The sequence below is a fragment of the Aulonocara sp. 'chitande type north' Nkhata Bay genome, linkage group LG14 (assembly GCF_057382095.1).
Source record: "Aulonocara sp. 'chitande type north' Nkhata Bay isolate Kocher_YH1m ecotype deep benthic linkage group LG14, A_spYH_male_GT1.1, whole genome shotgun sequence".
Classification (NCBI taxonomy): Eukaryota; Metazoa; Chordata; class Actinopteri; order Cichliformes; family Cichlidae; genus Aulonocara; species Aulonocara sp. 'chitande type north' Nkhata Bay.
Genome location: NC_141357.1, coordinates 22,792,867 through 22,814,060, shown reverse-complemented (window position 1 = coordinate 22,814,060; position 21,194 = coordinate 22,792,867). Strand labels below are relative to the sequence as shown.

The 21,194-nt window shown below is 40.5% G+C and overlaps 3 protein-coding genes across 7 annotated transcripts; 2 read left to right on the top strand and 1 right to left on the bottom strand.

The window, feature by feature from the left end:
- Window positions 1-1,424: 1,424 nt before the first annotated feature.
- Window positions 1,425-9,815, bottom strand: mre11a (MRE11 homolog A, double strand break repair nuclease). 2 transcript variants are annotated; one of them, XM_086261589.1, is made up of 19 exons: window positions 9,660-9,815; window positions 9,138-9,201; window positions 8,914-9,046; window positions 8,658-8,818; window positions 7,448-7,535; window positions 6,826-6,967; window positions 6,593-6,707; window positions 5,237-5,422; window positions 4,893-5,145; window positions 4,689-4,815; window positions 4,464-4,564; window positions 4,203-4,373; window positions 4,066-4,125; window positions 3,825-3,996; window positions 2,545-2,631; window positions 2,348-2,409; window positions 2,183-2,244; window positions 1,991-2,087; window positions 1,425-1,788 (listed from the first exon to the last, which is right to left on the bottom strand). In XM_086261589.1, the coding sequence occupies exons 2-19, from the start codon at window positions 9,155-9,157 to the stop codon at window positions 1,756-1,758; spliced, it is 2,070 nt and encodes a 689-aa protein (XP_086117715.1). In that variant the 5' UTR covers window positions 9,158-9,201; window positions 9,660-9,815; the 3' UTR covers window positions 1,425-1,755. The 2 variants fall into 2 exon arrangements, with proteins under 2 accessions (XP_086117715.1, XP_086117716.1); XM_086261590.1 differs by lacking the exon at window positions 9,660-9,815 and adding an exon at window positions 9,556-9,592.
- cep57 (centrosomal protein 57) lies at window positions 9,684-16,351 on the top strand. 4 transcript variants are annotated; one of them, XM_086261594.1, is made up of 11 exons: window positions 9,684-9,823; window positions 10,545-10,734; window positions 11,013-11,213; window positions 11,358-11,479; window positions 13,125-13,253; window positions 14,039-14,116; window positions 14,197-14,292; window positions 14,499-14,576; window positions 14,676-14,905; window positions 15,011-15,155; window positions 15,266-16,351. In XM_086261594.1, exons 3-11 carry the CDS (start codon window positions 11,063-11,065, stop codon window positions 15,449-15,451), a joined length of 1,215 nt encoding a protein of 404 aa, XP_086117720.1. In that variant the 5' UTR covers window positions 9,684-9,823; window positions 10,545-10,734; window positions 11,013-11,062; the 3' UTR covers window positions 15,452-16,351. The 4 variants fall into 4 exon arrangements, with proteins under 4 accessions (XP_086117720.1, XP_086117718.1, XP_086117717.1 ...); XM_086261591.1 differs by lacking the exon at window positions 9,684-9,823 and adding an exon at window positions 9,898-10,188; XM_086261593.1 differs by lacking the exon at window positions 9,684-9,823 and adding an exon at window positions 9,899-10,207.
- gucy1b2 (guanylate cyclase 1, soluble, beta 2) lies at window positions 15,548-21,046 on the top strand. The gene is made up of 15 exons (XM_086260394.1): window positions 15,548-15,598; window positions 16,952-17,025; window positions 17,185-17,279; window positions 17,372-17,532; window positions 17,613-17,712; window positions 17,817-18,016; window positions 18,095-18,182; window positions 18,301-18,404; window positions 18,540-18,756; window positions 18,827-19,147; window positions 19,246-19,394; window positions 19,554-19,700; window positions 19,932-20,086; window positions 20,214-20,395; window positions 20,691-21,046. The coding sequence occupies exons 1-15, from the start codon at window positions 15,548-15,550 to the stop codon at window positions 21,044-21,046; spliced, it is 2,400 nt and encodes a 799-aa protein (XP_086116520.1).
- The last annotated feature ends 148 nt before the right edge of the window (window positions 21,047-21,194 follow it).

The following is a 21,194-nucleotide window of genomic DNA, read 5'->3' as shown; positions in this document are numbered from 1 at the left end:
CAGGGACACCGGCCCTTGTGGACTGCGATTGGGGACCCCTGGTTTAAAGGGTTAATACCTGACTTCTAAAATGGTGTTATTCAGAATTCGTAGAATATGGCTAGATTGTGTCAAGCTGATAGAAAGGCAACAGTAACTTATATAAACACTTGTTACAACCAAGAAATGCAGAAGAGCAACTCTAAATGCACAACATTCAAACCTTGAAGCAAATGAGCTACAGCTGCAGAAGAGTCTAAAGCTGGGCAGACACTGTGCGATTTTTTCAGTCGCGCGATTCAGCTCCTGCTCAAACTGCACGATTGACTCGCAGGGGTTAGAAGTTCATAGGTCACGATGCAGGGTCTCACACTATACCGCCCGATGCTCTGATGAGACCTGAGTGCTCACACTGTGCGTCCATAAAAATGAAGGTTATAACAGAAATTCTGTCGCTCGCTCTCCCTTTCTGTCTTTCACTCACACAGACACACCACCACCATCAACTTTGCTAAATTGCTAATGAAAAACATTGATCAGGCAGCTGTGATTGAGCAGCAGTGTAGATCCAACTATTTTCAGGTTGTTGTGGTCGTGATAATTTTGTGAGGCCACATCGAAAAGGCTCGGATGAGCTTTCCAAAGTTCTACAAGTTGTGCCTCCATCGCTTGTGTCCAGATCACACGCTGCACTGCTGTGCTGCGCCGTCTTTTTCGCTGACATTTGTGTTTGCGCGTGCGCAGTGTGACAAACTGCGGTGACACCCTCACGACCAAGCGATTGATGATCGGGAGCTGGTCGTGAGGTGTTAATCGCGTCTCGTTACCCCACGTATACTACACGATGCACGATGAAGGCTAAAATCGGGCCGATCGCACGACTCAAAAATCGGCTCAAAATGGGCCAAAAATCGCACAGTGTAAGCCCAGCATAAGGAGGCCCAATGTCTCCTGCAGAATTTAGATGGTTGGGTCAGCCTTCCTGCCTTGTAGCAATGGTTCGAGCCGTTGCTGCTGGTGTAAAGGTGTCGAAAATGGTTTCTTGTTATACTTAATGATTACAGTACACCCATCTTCTGGTGGCTGTTTCCAACAAGGTAACACTCCATGCACCAAAGCTCAAACTGTTTCTTAAACATGAAAATGTGTTCATTGTACTCAAACGCCCTCCACAGTGACCAGATCTCAATACAATAGAACAACTCTGGGTTGGAATGGAATTAAGAGACTCGTCATGGATATCTAGCTGATAAATCTGCAGCAACTGTCTGATGCTATCATGTCCAAAGTCTCTGAGAAATGTTTCCAGTATCCTTTTTGAATCTATGTCACGAAGGAGTAAGGCAAAAGTGATTATCGACCTTGTACTAGTTAGGAGGACCTAATAAAGGGTCCACTAAGTGTATGTGTGACTTTGAGTTATATTGCAAAAATAAAACACTTGATTACATATCAAAAGCAACATTTATTTTTCAAGAACTACAAAAGTACTACAAAAGCCAGAGATAAACCCCATTAGTGGTTACTGTTGATGTACAGATGCAGTCCACCACCAACTGACAGGCACAGTCTTACTGTGCAAACCCAGGACAAAACCTCCACCTTGCCCATATGTACCCTTCAATCTAACCTTTCACCAGAAAACAGACTGATATGAAAATCTTAACATTAAGAATGAGTGATGAGGAAATTGAATGTGTATGGACCTTGAAATCATTCAGAATAATACCGGAGCAGCTAACTTGCAACTTTGGAAAAATTAAGATGGACTTATGGTTATCTTCTGGTCGGGGCTTTGAATGGATCATCCTGTATCAAAAAAAAAGAGAGATGAAGAAAAAAGGATTAAGGCACGAGTCAGAGAAAACTAAAAGATGTAACAATGTTGGATAAATATATGTGTGATGTCATGAATTCAGATGCATTTTTATTGCACCTAAAATTATATGATTTAATGTTAATCCCACTTTACACGACACATCCTATACATGAATTTGCCTTCTTGTTTTACCTCATCATCATCGCTGTCCTCAAATGCAATTCCTCTTGACTGGCTCTGGCTCTGAGAGCCGTATTTAGAGAAGGACGATGATGATGAGGACGACGGTCTGGTGTAGAAAAGAACAAAGATTTTAAGAAAAGCCATTGCTCTAAAATACAACACTATATAACACTTCTACAGTCTAGGTTTAAACAAACATACTTTGGAGGCGGCCGGGCAGCTTTTGTTACAGGTATATCTTCATCTGAGTCATCAATGATCACCTAAAGATGGATAAATATGAGATTAAATGTTAGTGGATGGTATGCTTCACTTAAAAATGGAGATGTGTGAGTTTATGAGTGTTACCGTTTATCATTAACTCACTTCATCTGTGTAAGATTTGGTGGCTCTAGTCCGAGAAGGCTTTTGAGAGGATGCCTGAAATGCTGAAGAGCGAGGGAGGAAACATACAGTGGACGTGGGACAGATTTCTGTGAATTTTCTGTGGCTCTTTTTGTGGATAGACAAGTGCAACATGTGTTTACAGACAGTCACACTAACAGAAGTTTACATTCCCCTACCCTGAAAAATGCTCCTGCTTTGGGATGTTGTTGAGGACTTCTGGGACCGACCCCGACCAGCTGGCTTTGGTTCAGAGGCAGTCGCACCTGAACAGCCCGAAAAATAATGGAACAAGTCATTGAAATCATGGATTGATATTATATACGTTGCTTTTTCTGTACTATCACATTAGCCTATAATGTCTATAATATTTATGCGAAATGTCATCCCATCATGACATCATGTTATCATCAATGTTCATTTCAGAATTATACAAAAAGCTCCTTTTTCATGCAACACAAAATGGGTTAACAATTTAAAGTTGTTCTGCAGCAATGGAAGTCAAAAGCTGGTGCTACAATTCCTACAGGTGTTTCAGATTTTCTAGATTACTTACAACCTCCTTTGTCTGTATAAAGCAGTGTTGGAACACACTGTGGTACCATACCCTTGTGAGCATCAGTTGAACAGTACTGTATTGCAGAAACTAGTGTGTTGCTACACAAATGGTGAGAAAAAAGCAATTAACAATGGAAGAGAGACAGAGCATCATAACACTTAAAAATGTAGGTCCTTCCTACAAAGAAATTGGAAAGAAAGTCAAGGAGTCGTTATAGTTTCTTTCACCATCAAAAGCTACTCAGAAATTGGGGCAAACTCTGACAGGAAGAGCTCTGGCAGACCCAAAGCCACAACTGAATCAGAGGGCAAATTTCTGAGAGTTAACAGCTTGCGTGATAGGCGGCTCACAGGACAAAAGCTTCAAACACAGCTTAATAGTGGTTGTAGTAAACAAGTCTCAGAAGAGAAGACTTTGAGCTGCAGGTTTGACAGGACGAGTTGCAGCAAGAAAGCCACTGCTAAGATGTCAGAATAAGACAAAGAGGCTTGCCTGGGCTATGAAACACTGTCATTGGACTACTGAGGACTGGAAGAAGGTATTATGGACTAATGAATCAAAATGTGAAATCTTCGGTTCATCGTGCAGGGTTTTTGAATGCCGTCAGTAGGTGAAAGGATGATTCCACAGTGTGTGGCATCAACATCAAAACATAAGTCCAAGCTATGCCAGAACTCCTCACGAAAAATGAACAAGATGGTAAGCTTGAAAACATGGAGTGGCCAGCACAGTCTCCAGACTTAAACCCCATCGAGCTGGTTTGGGATGAACTGGACATAAGAGTGAAAGCAAGTCAACCTACAAGTGCCACACATTTATGGGAACTTGTACGTAGTCACTGCACTGTTGCATATCAAGATTTTTAAATACACCTTTACTGCTTCTCTTTATCGCCCTCACCTCTGCCCCTCCCTCGGCCACCACGGCCTCTGCTTCCTCGCCCTCTGCCTCGTGTAGGTGCAGCAACTGGAACCGAGCCTTCGTCAGAGTCCATATTAACATCTGAAACATCCTGATCTGCGAAGTCACCATCGCCACGCTCCAACCGGTGAGCCTTAGCTCTGTTCATAGCCTGAGAAAGAAAGAGACAATTAACCAAACACAGAAATGAATTTCAGGCTTCAGTGAAGTCATTACTTACTTCTTGGATGTCTTTCTCCTCCTCAGCTGTGTTCTTTTTGGAATCTCTGAATAGCCGAACCTGAAAATATAAAAACATGAAAAATATATAATATGACAATAATTACTCCACTTCCACTACATGCTACGTTCTTTTACCTCTGCATCTATATCCTGTTCTGTGGTTACTCCTCTAGACTGAAGATGGAGCTGTGTCTTCTGCAACTGGTAAGTGATAAGCTCCTCGATGGCTTCCTTCTCATCTTTGTCAACAAACTCCTGAATGGCCTTACCCATGCCTTGTTCAGTCAGCAGGGACAGCTGTACCTTCTAGACATACAGAAAGAATACAAAGATCAAATGCCAGATGAAAACAAGAGATTCCATACACTAAACATGTCGGTTTTAAGATGAGCACACCTGCTCTGCTGCCTCAAAGTACTGCTTGACAAGGTCCTCCACTCTCAACCCTTCGACAGCAGTAGGTTTGAACAGCTTCCCATAGTCAATACTGCTCTCATCTAAAAAGCAAAATGAATTAAATCAGAGGGCTGAATGGTCAGTTTACTCTCTGAAGCAGAGCTACATTATGGGATTTATCCAGTGCTGAGTTAATGGTGTAGAGATTCACAGCAGCAGCCAAACCTTTGATTTCCTTCTGCTCACGGCGTCTGATAAAGTGAATTATGTCTTTCGGGTTGGCCACACGATCCACAAACTTCTGGCTGAACCGTGAGGTATTGAATGCCTCAAAACCGCCACTGTAGTCCACCTGCAAAGAGAATTTCATATTTAGATTTCAATTAAGCAGCAACATTAGGATGTATGCACACAGTGTATCCATCTTACTCTCAGGCGAATAAGAGGTTTCTCAGGTGTAAGCCGACATCCAAGTCTTTCCCTTTCTGCTTCGTCCAGCATCTCTGTGACCTTTGCAAAACAATAGTCCTCCACCTTCTTTGTTACATGAGGTGTATCTGGTGTAAAACAGTCCTGATGATCAGCCAGCACCACATCCTCAATGAAGAACTGACGCACAGTCTTCAGGGGGATCTCTTGCAATTTCATTTTACGACCTTTCACCCTCAACAGACCAATTTTCCTAGATATGAATAAACAGACAAACAGTGTTTTGAGAACTGACATTAAAATACATTCAGAATGTGATTCATTTAATGTGTGTGCATTCATACTTCTTGGTGGCTTCTCCAGGAGAAAGGGATGTAGCTACAGAGCTTCCAGGCTGTGACACATAGAAGAGCTGCTGTTCATTTAGGGTGGGTTTAATCAAACACTCATGTTCATGACCCCACACCACCAGGTCAAGGAAATCATCCAGGAACTGCTCAGGAATGTAGTTTGTAGGACCATGTTTACTCCTTGACAAAATACAAACACAGAAAAAGTTGTTGGTATTTTTACATAATTAGGTGATCAAATAAAAAGAAATTTATGAACAAGTTATACTAATACAAGATTTTTTTTCATGTCACAACTTCCCTCTCATATACACTGTTAGGTTTAATGTATGTGTTGTAAGTTGCCATTTAAAAAGCTAGAATGCTTCTATTTGCTCTCTATGTAACCCGCGCATATGAGTACGTGCACGACCTCGATAAGGGGAACAAGCAGCCTTGAGAAGAACAGATTCTATTCAATGAAGGAAGCCACCTGGCTGGGACGAGATGCCGACATCTGTGTGTAACCAATAAAAACAACCTGCAGGAGGAAAGCAAGTTGAAGTGGGTTGGAGACAACTGCTTCCCTCTTGCAAGTGAAAACTTGAGCTCTGTGTGACCTCGTTCCTGAGTGAGTTTCTGTTTATCCAGCAGTATCAGAGGTAAGACTCTGACATACAGAACACCCTGTATGTTTACTGAGGAACACTTGGAGACAGACTTGTTTAGTAAATGAAATAAATGAATGCACCATTGTGTGTTTATTTAATTATTGAATTAATTAATTATAACACATATTAATAATTCATGATAAGACATCATTATTTAACTGTATGACTAGTTAACTAAGATAGGAAATAAATTCAACAAATTAATAAATAAATTCAAAAGAAAATAATTACTTAAATGTGTCATTAATTAGTTAAAAACATGTTTTACTATTTCACTATTTATTTATTTTTATTTCATGGTTCCTGGATCATGAAGTCATTTAAACTATCACAACAACTCGTCAACAGACCCACACATCTGCTTGGTTACCCTGCACAGCAAATCAAGATGGCCCAATCCCAGATTATGGATTATGGATTGATGCAGTGTCAATGTCAATAGGTGGTTATATGGATATGGAGTATCCAGGTATCCCAGAATACATTTCAAATTAAATCGCCAGTAGCATTGTTTACTTAATTATGTACTTTGTAAATTATTTATTATGTATTTCAAAATGTAATTATTATATTAATGACCCGTTTAACTGATTACATGATGAAGTATTTATTTATGTATTTATTTAATACTGTTTGACCCTTTCAGCACTCCATAGTTTGACACAGCTGCATCTCAAATGCTTTTAAATGATGTAGTTACCTGTTCTGATGGATGGTGAAGAGGTTAAACCAGCCATCTTGGTCTTCTTTCGGGCGAAGCATGGATACCTGTTTGTTGACAAACATCCTGTACAGGCGCTCATCTGGGATAGAACCTTGAGACATATTAATACAAAATTAAAATCAATCGTTGATTGATTGACAAATCTTAGTGAAACAACAAGATTATTTTAGGAATGGACACTACTGATCCATCTGGAAACATGAACCTACCAAGACCATATAAGGCAAGCTTGGTGATGCCTTTCTGTATTAAAATGGGACTGATTTCTATCTTCTCCACAGAGTGGGAGTGGCCAAAATGATTGACAAGTCCGGAAGCACTCAGCAGATCCAATGCACACAAGCCTTCAGCCTTGGAGAAAACATACAGAAATCCACATACTTGAATATTAGTGCATGGGTGTCACGGTCAGGTGTATGAGAATGGAAAGAGAGGACCCAACTGCAGGACTCACAGATTTATTACACAAACAGGATGAACTGAACATGAAAGGTTGACCTTAACTACTGAACTAGACTGTAAACACACACGATGAGTTGACGACAACAAGACAAAGAACTGAGGGAAACTGAGGGCTTAAATACACTGGATAACGATGATGAGTGGAAACAGGTGAGAACACAGCTGAACTAAATCTGATTAATGACAAAGAGGAAGTAGAACTTAACAGAATGCACACAGACAGAAGACTAACACAATAAAACAGGAAACACACACGTGAAAACAAACAATGACAAAAGGTCCAGAACTGAAAACACTGGGTCAAAGGAACCCTGACAATGGGTGTTGTATCTGAATTCATAACTTCCTTTGTCACTAAAAGCAACTCACTCCAGTTGGGTCATCATGGTTCCCATGAATGCTGAACACAGGAATAGAGATGTTCAGGTTTTCATCCTGATAATTAACCCAGGGGAACCTACAAGATATCAACACACACATAACATTTATACATAACAAATAAAACAGTGTGTTATAGAAGTTTAGCACATGTTGTGATTAAATAATTTGAAGTGCCTCAATAATGCTATGCTTTTTTATTAATAAGGGTTATAAAGTTATATAGTATAGTATTAAGTGGACACGGCCCTGAAAATAAAGGCATTACACTACGTGTCTTTGGGGGGTTGAATGCTGCAGACTCACGCTTGCCTGGGAAAAGGTAGATAACAGGGGACCATCTTCTAGTGGAAAGTTACTGAGACACTGTTTTTTAGACTAGAATGAGAGAGCTTCTATAATAAAACTATTGGGGGCACCACCATTTTGAGATCCGCGGCAACGTGTCATGCAGGACGCATCACCCTTCTAGAAGTCACTGTGTAAGTGTGAAATGGTCTACTAAGCAGTGTTTTGTCTTCCATCGGATGCCTATGAGGAATCAAAAGAACTCGGTGAAGTGTTGATATTTAACACAGACACGTGACCGTTTACCATGTGACACTAACTTGTTTTTTGGGCTTGTAATCCTGAAATACAGTTACAAACCTACTAAACATTCCTTAGATGAGTAAAAGAGTAAAGAAACCAGTATATATACTCTCTCAGAGAAAGTAACACACTTTCATAACAAGCTTCTTGCTGTGTAACCCTTGCATTCCCCCTGACTGCACACCACATGATTTAGATCATTATGTTGTTTAAAAACGAATTATATTGGACAAGATATGAAGGTGTATAAAAGTTTAAATAATTATCAGTATTATGTGTCAAGATGGGTAACAAACCCCAGTTACTGGCCTGGAATTGTAATCACTGGATCAAGTGGACCACAGTTATTGCTCAGGTATTTACCTGATTTTTATTGTATTTATATTATAATGATACTGACACATCTCTGTACATTATCTCTTACATCGTCAATGAGTCAGCATAGCTCATTTCTCATTAATATCAGTGATAATTTGTATGTTAAGTGTATATGAGTGATTGGATGTGATCGCCACCATTTATCAGATCCAATATGGCGAACAGTTCTTAAGCGACCTGCACATGACATTACGTGCAAAACCTCTATAGGATGACACCAAGTGAAACTGACTGTGTTGTGTTGAAGTTGACTTTCTGGTCACTGAGGATTTCGAAGCGTACAGGCGAGTCTCCCATGCAGTATTTTCGCAGCATAGTGAGGCACTTGTGAAGGCACTGGCGTGAAGGTTTGTTGTCATGGAATAAATCGCCACCAAGGAGGATGAAATCTACCTGTTAGCAAAGAAACAAGCAAAAAGAAAAGAAATGGATACTTGAGACATGCGGAGGTAATGGTCCATTCAGGTCCACTTACAACAAGCACGCACCTCATTTTGCTTGGCACATTGCAGGATTTCATCTAGTGTGGTGTATGTGTCATTTCCACGAATGGCATCCTTCTCAAGGTAACCAAGGTGAATATCTGTAGCAATCAGGATCTTGAAAGTATCCTCATCATCTCTAGAAAATGGAAACATATGTGTACATATTACATGGATATAAACATTACATTCAAGAACACGTTCAAGAGGAAAGACTTAAAAGACCATACGAGGTATTCTCTGAAGACATGATGATGTGTTTACAGCTGGCAGGGGCTCAGCAATAAGGCTTTTCTGCAAAAAATACAAACAATATAAACAATTCATATTTATTTTAAAAAATATCTTAAGGAAACTTACGATATTAAGAAACTTAAGAAAATGAATCACAAACAATAACAATAAAAATAAGTGGATATTTGTAAAAAGTTCAGAATCAAAAATAGCACTTTTTTTAAGAGTCCCTATGTCCCAAAAACATGCTAACGACACACTATGCATGATGAACCGCCGACCTAACTTATTATTATGTTAGTAAGACCGTAGCTACAGCTAAGAGTAACACGTTATCGGAAAGACAGCAGGTTAGCTTTTGCCTGTGTTGGAAAGCGGTGGGTGAAATGTATTAATAGCATGACTACAACAAACCTATCATGTGTTCGTAAATTTGTTGAATGTAGCCTACAGTTAAGATGCCCATACGGCCTAGGTAACGACCCAGATTGGAAAAATAACACGACCATCCTACTTACCTTCTCTAAAGTCTCTAAACTACCCAAGTTGCCATAAAATTCCCGGCAACTCTTGCAAACCCTTGCTCCACCCCTCAAGGGTGTCTGAGAGTTATTGTAGTTTCATTCCTAAACATCTCGATTCTTCAAAGCGGAATCTCCGCTGAGGAGAAACTACATTTCCGGTAATCCCACCGTGTGCGCTTGTTTTATGGATATTGGCACTCCGGTCCGCGTCTTTTATATGTCCTTAGTGTCTAACGAGTCATAATGTGATTTAAACCATTCGTATCCTTCAGAAACCATGGACTGTGTCGCTTGTCAAAGTGGTGTTTTCTTTTGCACAGCCCATATTAGCACAAACGGCTGTACAAACTGTGCTTAGCTAGTAATCTGTCAGTCGTAATTAAAAAGCGATGTGCTGTAGTTCTACTCTCAGCTAGCATTGCGTCATTTGCATTTCTTTAACACATGCGAGACAGGCTGGAATGGTTGCATTTCGATGGAGACGCTGCCAAAAACACTCGCAGCTGATGCTACGCGGGAAACGGTAGTATTACCAGATTTGGGTGAATTTCAATTGAAAGAAAAATTAAAAGCAGGTTGCCACCGTTTATATTGAGTTAGCTAGACTGCACAGGAAGCTGCCTAGCAGCAGTTGCTACAACTCAAACTAAACGATGTTGCAAACCTAATAGTGGGCTGAAGTTATTCTGTGTTTGACGTGAACTGGACGGAATGAATATAGTTTTTTTTCTCACGGTCATTTCACTTTCTGTACTCCATTTGTTGTTTTTGGCCCTGTTCTATTCGCTCACTGTAAAAAATGTAGATGCCAGCAGTTATCTAAAGTCTAATATGGAAAATGCAGATAACTAAATAACATTTAGTCCTGTTTCCCTGCAGGAATCTTATCCACCACCACCACCAACCTGTGGACCGGTGCCTGACAGTCTGTCTCTGCCATCCTACAAAGACTACCCAGCTCACCGACCTTTTATCAACACACTTGTGCATCACAGACCTCAAACACACACTCATCAATCATATGTTCCATCATCACCCATCAAAGCCTTCCCTGAGACCAACAGTACTGGTACAATTAACTTGTGCATCTCTTCTGTTGCCTGTGTAGAGTTTCCATTCAGGCATTGTAGTGTTTCAGAGCTCCATGGTTACACATGCAACATGATGCTGCACTACTTGAATGTCTCAGCTTCACCAACATCTATTCATTCGTCCAATCATCCTTTCTTAGCTCCTGTCATGTTATCTTCTCTTTCCTTTTAGACCCCAAAAATATCTTGTTACACCAGATATGTCACGATATGCAGACCCTTCCTGTAGCTAACTTATATTTTTATGTCTGTGAAGTGATCTTATCTGCCTTGAGGAACCTACAAGAAAAGATCAGGAGGTTGGAGATGGAAAAAGGACATGCAGAGCGGAGTCTGCATGCACTGGGAAAAGATGCTTCACAAACACTTCTACAGAATGAAGATATTACACCGAGACTCTTAAATGATCAAAAAGACCCAGAAAGACAAAGAAGTGCCCATTCCAACTGCAACCAAGGTGAGTATAGATAGATAGATAGATATATGGTGATAATAATTTAATTACCTTTTCATATACTTTTATTACTGTCTTGTTTCAAGCTATAGTCTTTTTTTTTTTTGTTACCTACATGTCTTCTGCGTATCTTCTCTCTATTTCTAGTGCTGATCAACCACCTTGCTGCCGCAGAGTCTCGCTGTTTGAAGCTGGAGCGACAGCTGGATCACATGAGGAGGATGCTGCGCAATGCCAGAACAGAGAGGACCAACCTGCTTAAACAGCAGGTTAAATGTCATAGCCTGTAGCTTTTCATTTAAAATATACAGTGGTCCCTTGTCTATCGCGGTAGTTACGTTTTAAAAATAACAGGTGAAATCCACGAAGTAGTCAACGTTATTTTTTACAATTATTATAGATGTTTTAAGGCTGTAAAACCCCTCACTCCACACTTTATACACTTCTCTCAGACAGGCATGAACATTTTCACACTTTTCTCTCTTGTTTAAACTCTCTCAAAGTTCAAACCTTCATAGCAAAATAAGTCCAGTATTATAGAATGAAACCAAAGTCACCCGCGGTTGCCTTTGACGGTGCAAAATGTTTCGTCGAAATTGTTGTGTTTGTTGGGGAGAAAACTTAAAAACATACAGTACAGCACCTCAGAGTCACACTGCTAGCGATAGAAAATTGATGTAAATTTGACAAGCTGAATGCATTCTGTACTGTACAGGAGACACAGTACAAGATTGATTGACAGTGGTCTACAGCCAATCAGGATGCAGAACACAGTGCACTGTAAAAAAAAAAAAAAAAAGCATGCAAAATTGTACAAAAAAAATCGAAACAGTGAGGCCGCGAAAGATGAAAGATGAACCGCGTTATAGCGAGGGACCACTGTATTCATTTAAAAACTTGAAATCAGTAGTCCGTAGATCCATATTCTTGACGGAGGCGCTCGCACTTTCTCCTTCTCCCTTATCTTTCCTGCTTGGCTTCTCATGTCTTTTGTATAGTCTCGCTTAATCTCTAACCCTAAGTGAGTCTCCCAAACTTGTTCTCTAAAACCTAAAGAAGAATTATGGATTTGATCAACTGGTCCCTTAACGAAACTGACAACTCTGGGCTTGGGAGAGCCTGATTGTCCTGCGGAGACATTTGCTGCTGGATACTCGATGGTCGGCTGTGTCGTGTGTCTAGCGACACTCGATGGAGGACATTGAACGACATCTACCAATTCGGAACCATGATAACAGAGTTCTGGCTGATTGGAGCTGGCTCGGACCTGGCTTATCGAAGAACAAGAAGCGGCTACAGCTGTTCAAAATTCCACAAGGCTGGCTGACATGATAGAGGATGGGCAGGGCTGTGAGTACTCATACTGCTTTTGAACACAATATGGATAAGATCTTGGAGAAGCTCATGGCTCTGCTATATGGATAACATCTTGAAGAAGAACAAATGGAATTGAGAGACCTGTTGATCAGTGACGGACATTAGACCAACTGTAAAATTGGATGGAGTTTGTTCGCACTAACCAAACTAACTACCCTCTTCAACTCATGCGGCCCCCTGGCGGCAGCTGGATGCTCAAGGCAAAAGCTGACAGGAATAACAATCCTCCTTTAGATAATAAGACTGTGTTGTGACTTTCTCCCTCCTCATTCGAGGCCACCCACGTCGACCGAAGATTGTTGATCTCCCTGTTGGAGCTCAGTCTGGGGGGAGTTATTTTTTCTCCTCGTCTTTCCTCATGTTGTGCATTTTCCATTGTTATACCTCTCTGACCTGTCTTCCCCATGTGATGTTGTAATGTATGTATGGTTGGAAGGGTAAGATGGCACTGGCGAAGGTCGGTAGCCTTAACCCAACAAATTTCCCACATGTGGGACTAATAAAGGTTATCTTATCTTATTGTTATCTTCCTTTCAGGACATCCTGCAGAAAGCCAAATCAGCTGAGTGGCAGTCTGACACAGCATCACAGTATGCTCAGTTTGACAAGCTGGAGAGACTTGAGCGGGAGTATCTCAGACTGACACGTACACAGAACATTTCCGAGGTAAATATACAGACTTGTTGACGTAGTGTCAGGTACACTGAAATTATCTACTGAACAACCCATGCTCTTCTGTCATAAGGAAGAGAATATTGCCATTAAACATCATAAAATCCATGGCAGTGGCATCAGGCTTCCCCAGATTACCCACAGCTTGTTTTTGTTCAAGCATGGTTTGATAAATCAAAAGTATGAGTATCAAACTGCTGTCCTGGGGGCTCTAAATGTCCCACCAAAGGGTCTGATTTTGGCCCACAGTTAGCTTTGCAAATTGGGGAAATTGCAGTGAAGCAGTGCATAATTTGTTGGCTATTTCACTGTACTACTTACTTAAATATAGATGAAGCAAGTGGTTCACAAAACATTTAATCACTAAAATAGGTTGTTTTTTCATGCCAGAAATAGGACTTTAAAGCATCTCAAGCTATTCATCACCTGGTGGTGTCTTTTCTAAGATTACTGAACAACAGTTTTAGTGTAATTTTCAGTTGAATTTCCCACAGCTCATATTAAAGAAAACAGATAAATGTTCACAAGAGTTTACAAGAAGTCTTTAAACAGACCAGAACAAGACAAAAAGAATACTGGTTCTTAAGAGGAGCTCAGAATTTAAAATTCTGTATGCTGTCATGGACCTGGATTAATCTGCACATTAAGAAGCTAAGAATTATTTTCAGGTTTGTTCTTTATTTGTCAGTATTTTCTATTTTTACTGGACTTAAAAGTGGTAACAAGTAAAAGTTAGTGTTTTGATATATTCATCGTATGATGGGTTTGTTTGTCTTCAGATGAAGATCCTTGAGTTGGAGATGAAACTACAGGAAGAGGAGTACCAAAGAAAGCTCATCCAAGACAAGGCCAACCAAGTAATGAGACATGAATTATAATTTTCATCTTTGCTCTCTCTGTTACTCACTTTACATACTTTCTTCTTTCCAATGCTCAGCTACAGACGGGGTTGGACGCCAGTAGGATCCTGCTGCAGTCTGTGTCACCGTGCCGATCCGCCAAGAAGCCCAAAGAGAAGAAGTCCAATACAAAGGTTAAGACCTTCACATGCTCAGCTCATGGTTTTACTTCTGTTTGAGACTGCTAAGGTTCCTTCTTTATAAGTAGATGGTAGAAGAGACAGTTTTGCTCACAAGTGTAGATTTTATTAAAAAGGTTAAACATGTTCATCAGGGAACCCAGATAAAAACATCAATCCAAATTCCATCTTCCCTAGTTTTATTTCCATTTCCTTTCCAGAAATCATCGCAGCAATATTCCCACACAGAGCCACATTATAGACTGAGCCTGAGAGATGTACCCTTTGTTGCTGGAACGGTATAAAAAGACATGCCCGTGTGATGGAATACAATGGTCTACCATATTTAACATGCACTTCCCTTATGCTGACTCGCTCTCTTTCTCTCTGACGTTTAGTCAGTAGGCTGCAGCCACTCGGTCAGAGCCAACGTCCAGTCAGTTTTGTCTCTCCTGAAGCGACACCAGCCCCACCTCTGCAACAGCCGCGTCCTCTCACGCAACACGAACGGCTCCGGCACAGACGGCCACCGGCATTCAGACAGTTCCTCTTCTTCCTCTTCGGCTAGCGGGGAGGAATTATCGGAGCTGCTGCAAGCCCTGCAGGAGGAGCTGCGACTCATGAGCTTGTGAGCAGTATTTCATTTGATCTCGACACAAGGCAAGTCACAGACGACGATTATCAAAAGTACTTTGGGGGGTTTTTTCAGTGTGTTTCTGCGTGTGTGTTGCAGGGAGCATGATGAGTTAATGAGGCAGGTGGAGGATTGTGTGTTTGAACAGGAAAGAAAGGAACTTCGGAGGGTGCAGGAGAGGCTGTTGTTGAAAATGGAGAGGAAAGGAGAGCAGATCAGTAAGCTGTACAAGCACAAGTCGCAGGTGTGTTTTCACATATGCAGTCACTAGTTTTCTTTCTTGTTATTTATTTTTTATTATTATTATAATTTGTTAAAACTTGTGTCTCTTATCTTTTCCTGTCTCTCTGCCAGATAAAAAAGTTAAGAAAAGAAGCCAATTGCAGGCAGAGCAATGGGAACGAGCTGAGGGTGTCTACCACAGTGTCCACCAGAGGTCACTCTGCGGCAGCAGTCAAGGCTAGACCAGGAGACAGAAGCAAAATGAATCTGAGGCTCCTGAGGGACATGAAGGCTCTGCAGACCTCATTACGGACCTGACACTTGCCCACACTTTAGGTCACTCTTGTTGGTGCTATTTACCTCCTCTCAGCAATTACTTCAACTTCAAAACAGACACTGGCTGAAAAACACTAGATGAACACGAAGAACCAGCCTGTGTTTACCAAGCGTCTGTTTGATGAGCAGGTTCAAGAGCATATGACCTGAAATTCTTTAATATGTTTTTACTAGAATATTTGAAAAGACTGGTATGAGTCAGATTTTAGATGTCACTGATGATCAACACTAACTGACTTGTTTAAAAGCTTTGTTGTTTTTTCTTAATAATTTCTCATATTACTGTCTGACAATATGTTGAGAATATTTTAAAGAAAACTGGGCTTTAAATGGTACTTGATTTATTATTTACAAGTACTATTAAAGAGACAGTGTCTTGGTCCACGGAGCATTTTACCCCCAACATTTTCCTCTTATCTGTTTTTATGCAAGTAGAGACCATTGAAGTCTCTCTACATCTGTTTTAAATCCTGCAATTTGTGTATGTAAAAGTTACACTTTTATATTTTCTATGCAGTTGTAAAGTCCATGATCATTTCTAGAAATGGCCCAAATGTGAGGGGATTTCTTTTTACAATCAGGAGTAAACTGGATCTTAGTGAAGACACGTTTATGTTTTTATGTTTGTGCAGTATTGGTCCAATACATGGTTTTGGTTGTTGAGATTTTTTTGTGGGGGTGGGGCCTGGATACTGAAAGTTTCCTCAAACCCTCATGTGCTTGAGGTGCTCCTCTTCCAAAGACTTGTCCTTCCTGCGTTTGATGCTGGTGTCCGACTTCAGTGAAATCACAACATCCATCAAATAAATTCTCCATTCCTGATTACTTTTTCCCATAATTGTGTGAATCATTATACCATTGCATTAAAGGACCATTTAAATATCTGTTTCTGTTTCCCTTTTTTCAATCCAAATTAAATTCTGTTATGATTTCCTTCATTATCAGCAATGTAAATAACAGTACCCTCTAGCTGTTATTGATTAAGGTGGTCCAAATACAAAGAATTGTTTATCTGCACACATATACAAATATATGAATCAAAATTACTTAGATGTGACAATAAGAATACATGTTTTAACCCTCCTAAAATGGGTAAAAAAGAGAAATTTGGCTGCTACAATTGTAACTCATTCTCAGTTATGAGTTACAGTGATTTTCGAGTCCCTGTTATCAAAGTGTTATTTATAAGAGGCTGTATGTCACCCAGACCCCAGGGGGGGTTGTTAGCACCAGGCTGGACTGGACAACTCCTTTGTGGAGATGAGACTGGGAAGTCTCTTAAACAGGCTGGATTTTCTTGTTGGTTATTTTATGAGAGAAGAGACTGGGTGTGGTGAGAGAGCGGTGTGACGATAATCGTGAAGGGGAAAGCTGCTGGTGGACAAACTGCACAGAGACATGGTATGCTGCTTTTCATGGTATGCTATCTTTTATTATCTTAGTTTCTCAGCTGGCCTGATTTGTTTGTTGTATTCCTGACAGTATGGATTTATTAATGCCTGTTTGAAATCGCTGGTAGTGGAAAAGTTTGGCGAGGAGGCGTGGGTCAAGCTCAGGTAAAAGAAAAATTTCTCTTTGAGAGAGTTGAATTTTTCAAAATCTGTTTGCTTTATTAATGAATGTTTACAGCAGAAACACATTTCTGTTACATTCTTAAAACATATCAGGAAATAAACATATTGTCTTCCCAAAATCATCATCATCATCATACACAGGGATGAAGCTGGAGTCCAGGACACCTTCCTGACACATGAAGTCTACGAAGATGAAATCACTTTGCACTTAGTGGCAGAGGCCTGCAAGCTTTTAGGTGTCTTTCCATTCACGAGTTGTTTCAATATATGAAATTGAAAATTCCAGTCATACATGTTTTTATTTATTTATTTATTGATTTACTTTCAGGAGTAAAACCAGAGGTAGTCTTGAGGCAGTTCGGAGAGTATTTCTTTGAGTTTTGCAAACGCTCCGGCTACCATCACATGCTGCGGACTTTAGGAGGAAATCTGTCTGAATTCACGGAGAATTTGGATGCACTTCACAGCTACCTGTCGCTCTCCTATAAGGTACTTGCTTTCACATCTGTCTCTCCCCCCCTCTTTTTTATTGGAGATATATTTTATTTTTCCATGCTTGATTCTTGCAGGAGATGAATGCACCTTCTTTTCGAGTGGAAAGGAACCCTGATGGAACCATGCTTCTCCATTATTATTCTGACCGCAGAGGACTTTGTCACATTGTTCCTGGTTTATTTGAAACATTTCCTTTAGAAATAACAATTTTGAGCTACATTACTCTCATTCTTAATATGGAGTATTTGGATCTAAATACCAAGTGTTCTCTTTTGTAGGTATTATTGGTGCTGTTGCTAAGGATTTTTTCAACAGTGAGATAACAATGGAGATTGTTAACCAGCTAGAAGAACTGGAGAGAACTGGAAAGAAGGAGCACGTGGTTTTCCTAGTTAGCAGTAAAACTGATGCTTCCTCAAAGGCCCAGATCCTTCATTCTTTGACTGATGAACCTAATACCACCGTCGGGATCAAAAAGGTTAGATTTTAGAAGTGGTAAATTAAATAACAATTTTATTTTACTGGAATTCTAACTCTTTTCTGTTTATTCAAACAGTCTGATCATGAAAAGAAAACAAAGATCAGTTTCACCATGCCCAGGAGTCACTGGCAGACATCAAAGGAGTTGGTTCACATCGGAAAAGGTACAGTTAACATAAAGCCTTGGAGCAATGGGCTGTGCCCAACGACTCCTATAAGACATTTGCATTTTTACATTTGCATGTATAAATAAATATTTACAACATTTATTTTGCTATACAGGCAAATCATTGAAGAATTTTGAACCTGTGTATCCCATGAAGCTCAAAATTGACCTGCAGACTTTCTGCCATGCTTTCCCTTTTCATGTAGTCTTTGATGAGCAGGTAGAATTTACAGAAATATATACATGGTTTAGATTAGCGATGAACAGTCTCTGCATAAACCAACTCAAGAGTCATAAATAATTAAGTCATATAATATTAACGGTGAAAACCTAATGGTGGTGGTGTGTGGTACAGCTGGTGGTGCATCAGGCTGGAGTGAATCTCCAAAGGACTGTCCCTGGGTTGCAGATTGTGAATATCCATTTAGATGAGTACTTCAGCATTGTGCATCCTGAGGTGACTTTCACAATCTCCAGCATCCGGAAGTTCATCAACAGCCACTTTGTCATGCAGACTCGCAGGGAAATGATGCCTGAGACATGGAAAGGCCGGCCTATGCTTCAGCTCAGAGGTAAAAAGAAAGAAACATTTTCTTTTTCTTATGTGTGTATTTTTTTCCATCTTCTGTTATTTGTCTTCAGGTCAGATGATCTGGATGCCTTCTCTGCGCTGCATGTTATATCAAGCCTCTCCTTTGCTGAGAAGCCTTCAGGAGCTGGAGGAAATGCACATGCACATTTCTGACATTGCACCCCATGATGTCACCCGAGACCTTATCCTACTCAATCACCAGCGACTGGCTGAAATGGAGCTATCCAGTCAGCTGGAAAGGAAGAAGGAAGAGCTCCGCATCCTGTCCCAGCACCTTGAGGAAGAGAAGAGAAAGACAGAGAACTTGCTGTATGCCATGCTGCCTAAGCATGTAGCCAACCAGCTGAAAGAGGGCAAAAAAGTAGATGCAGGTTAATAGATAGTTAAAAGATATAAATACTGGATAATTTGTTTGGGCCTATCTGATGTGGCTGTTTTGCATCTTAATTTGTGTGTATGTGTCCTACAGGAGAATTCAAGGAATGCACCATATTGTTCAGTGATGTAGTGACGTTTACCAATATCTGTGCCATGTGTGAACCCATTCAAATCGTTCATATGCTTAACTCCATGTACCTGCAATTTGACCGACTCACCACTGTGCACAATGTCTACAAGGTAAATATGAATGGTGTAACCTGGTTTTTTCCATGTACATTTCACTGGAAAAGAAAAGAACCATTCATGCATTTCCATAAAGCTTTTGGTTACGGGTTGTTTTTTTTCCCATCATGTCATCTGTTTGAACCTGACAGAGTATTTTTCTGTTTTTACCAGGTTGAAACCATAGGGGATGCCTATATGGTGGTAGGTGGGGTTCCTATACCTGTCTCCAGCCATGCTGAGAGGGTGGCCAACTTTGCTCTGGGCATGATTATAGCTGCCAAGGAGGTTATTAACCCCATAACTGGAGGACCCATTCAGGTGCAAGGAAGTTTATAGAGCACTTCTTAAGTAAATGGTTGTGAAATGGGGGGAATTTTACTCAATTATTGTGCTACACCATTACGGTAGTTCTGCTGTAAGCAGCAGAGACAAAAACACACTTTTGAGTGGAAGGAGTCTTCTTTCACTCCCCCAAATGCACCTGTGCCAGAGTTTGAATCCAAATATACATATGTAATTCCATCTGTGTGACGTTTTGTATTTCTATAGATCCGTGTGGGTCTCCACAGTGGTCCTGTATTGGCAGGTGTAGTTGGGGAAAAGATGCCACGCTACTGTCTTTTCGGAGACACTGTCAACACTGCATCTCGTATGGAGAGTCACGGCCTCCCCAACAAGATCCATTTGAGCCCAACTGTATACCAGTGAGGAGACACATAATATTGCACAAGAAAACCTGCATCCATACACACTTTCATGTGCTATGAAACCTGTGTTATCATCAGAATGATTACTGCCTTTATTTCTAAGTCTTGCCTTCATATATTTCAGGGCTTTAAAGAACAAATGCTTTGTCATCCAGAAACGAGGAGAGATAGAGGTGAAGGGAAAGGGGAGTATGACCACTTACTTTCTTGAAAGAAACACCGGAGTGAGCGAGCAGCAGATTATGGGTCTCTGTGACCTGGAGGCCACAGACGGAGAGGACAGCAGCCAGGGAAGCTACCAGCCAGGTCTGTATAGACCAAATGTAGTGATTTGTTGTGTGTCTTTGAAATTATAACTGATGGTTGTTTGACATTTCTGTCTGTACAATTCCTCCATCTAAAGCACAAGTGCACACTGCAATAGATGCACAGCCTTAGTATCACATCCTCTACAGAGAAAATAACAAAATCAATATGATAAGAGGGGCACCTCAATTTCAACTGTATATAGAAACAGTCTTGGAGCAAATGTGACCACATAAATTCCTCTAGATTGAATAAAGTATTCTGATTCTGACTGTGTTTTTGTCCTCTTTTACAGGTTTTGAAACAAAGCATAAAGATGAGCCTTTCTTGATCCCAATGAATTACAAAGACAGTCCAAGTGAATCTCTGCCATCATCAAATATGTCTGAGATTCAAATCTGCCCAATTCTCAAGCCCACCGACTCAGAAAGCTATGGAAGCCTCGACACTGAAAACCAATCAGAGGATGGAGCTCCTGACCAGTTACAAGCTACTGCTAAATTTGGCCAAACAGAATACACAGAGAAAAACGTAGAGGAATTAGACAGTGATAGCCACGTGGACATGCAGGAGCAAAACTTGATGAGTGATTCTTTGGAAACTAATATTGAAAGAAAACATAGCCAAACCCAGTTCTGTGTAGTTCTCTGAGCTGCTAATACTAATGCATAATAGTTTACAGGCTGTAAATTGTTTATCAGCAAGAGTGGATGTAATGATGAGCATGAACCCTTGCAGCTGACACCAACTACTGACAAAACAACTTTGCTGCAGAGATTATGTTCTGTACTTCATCAGT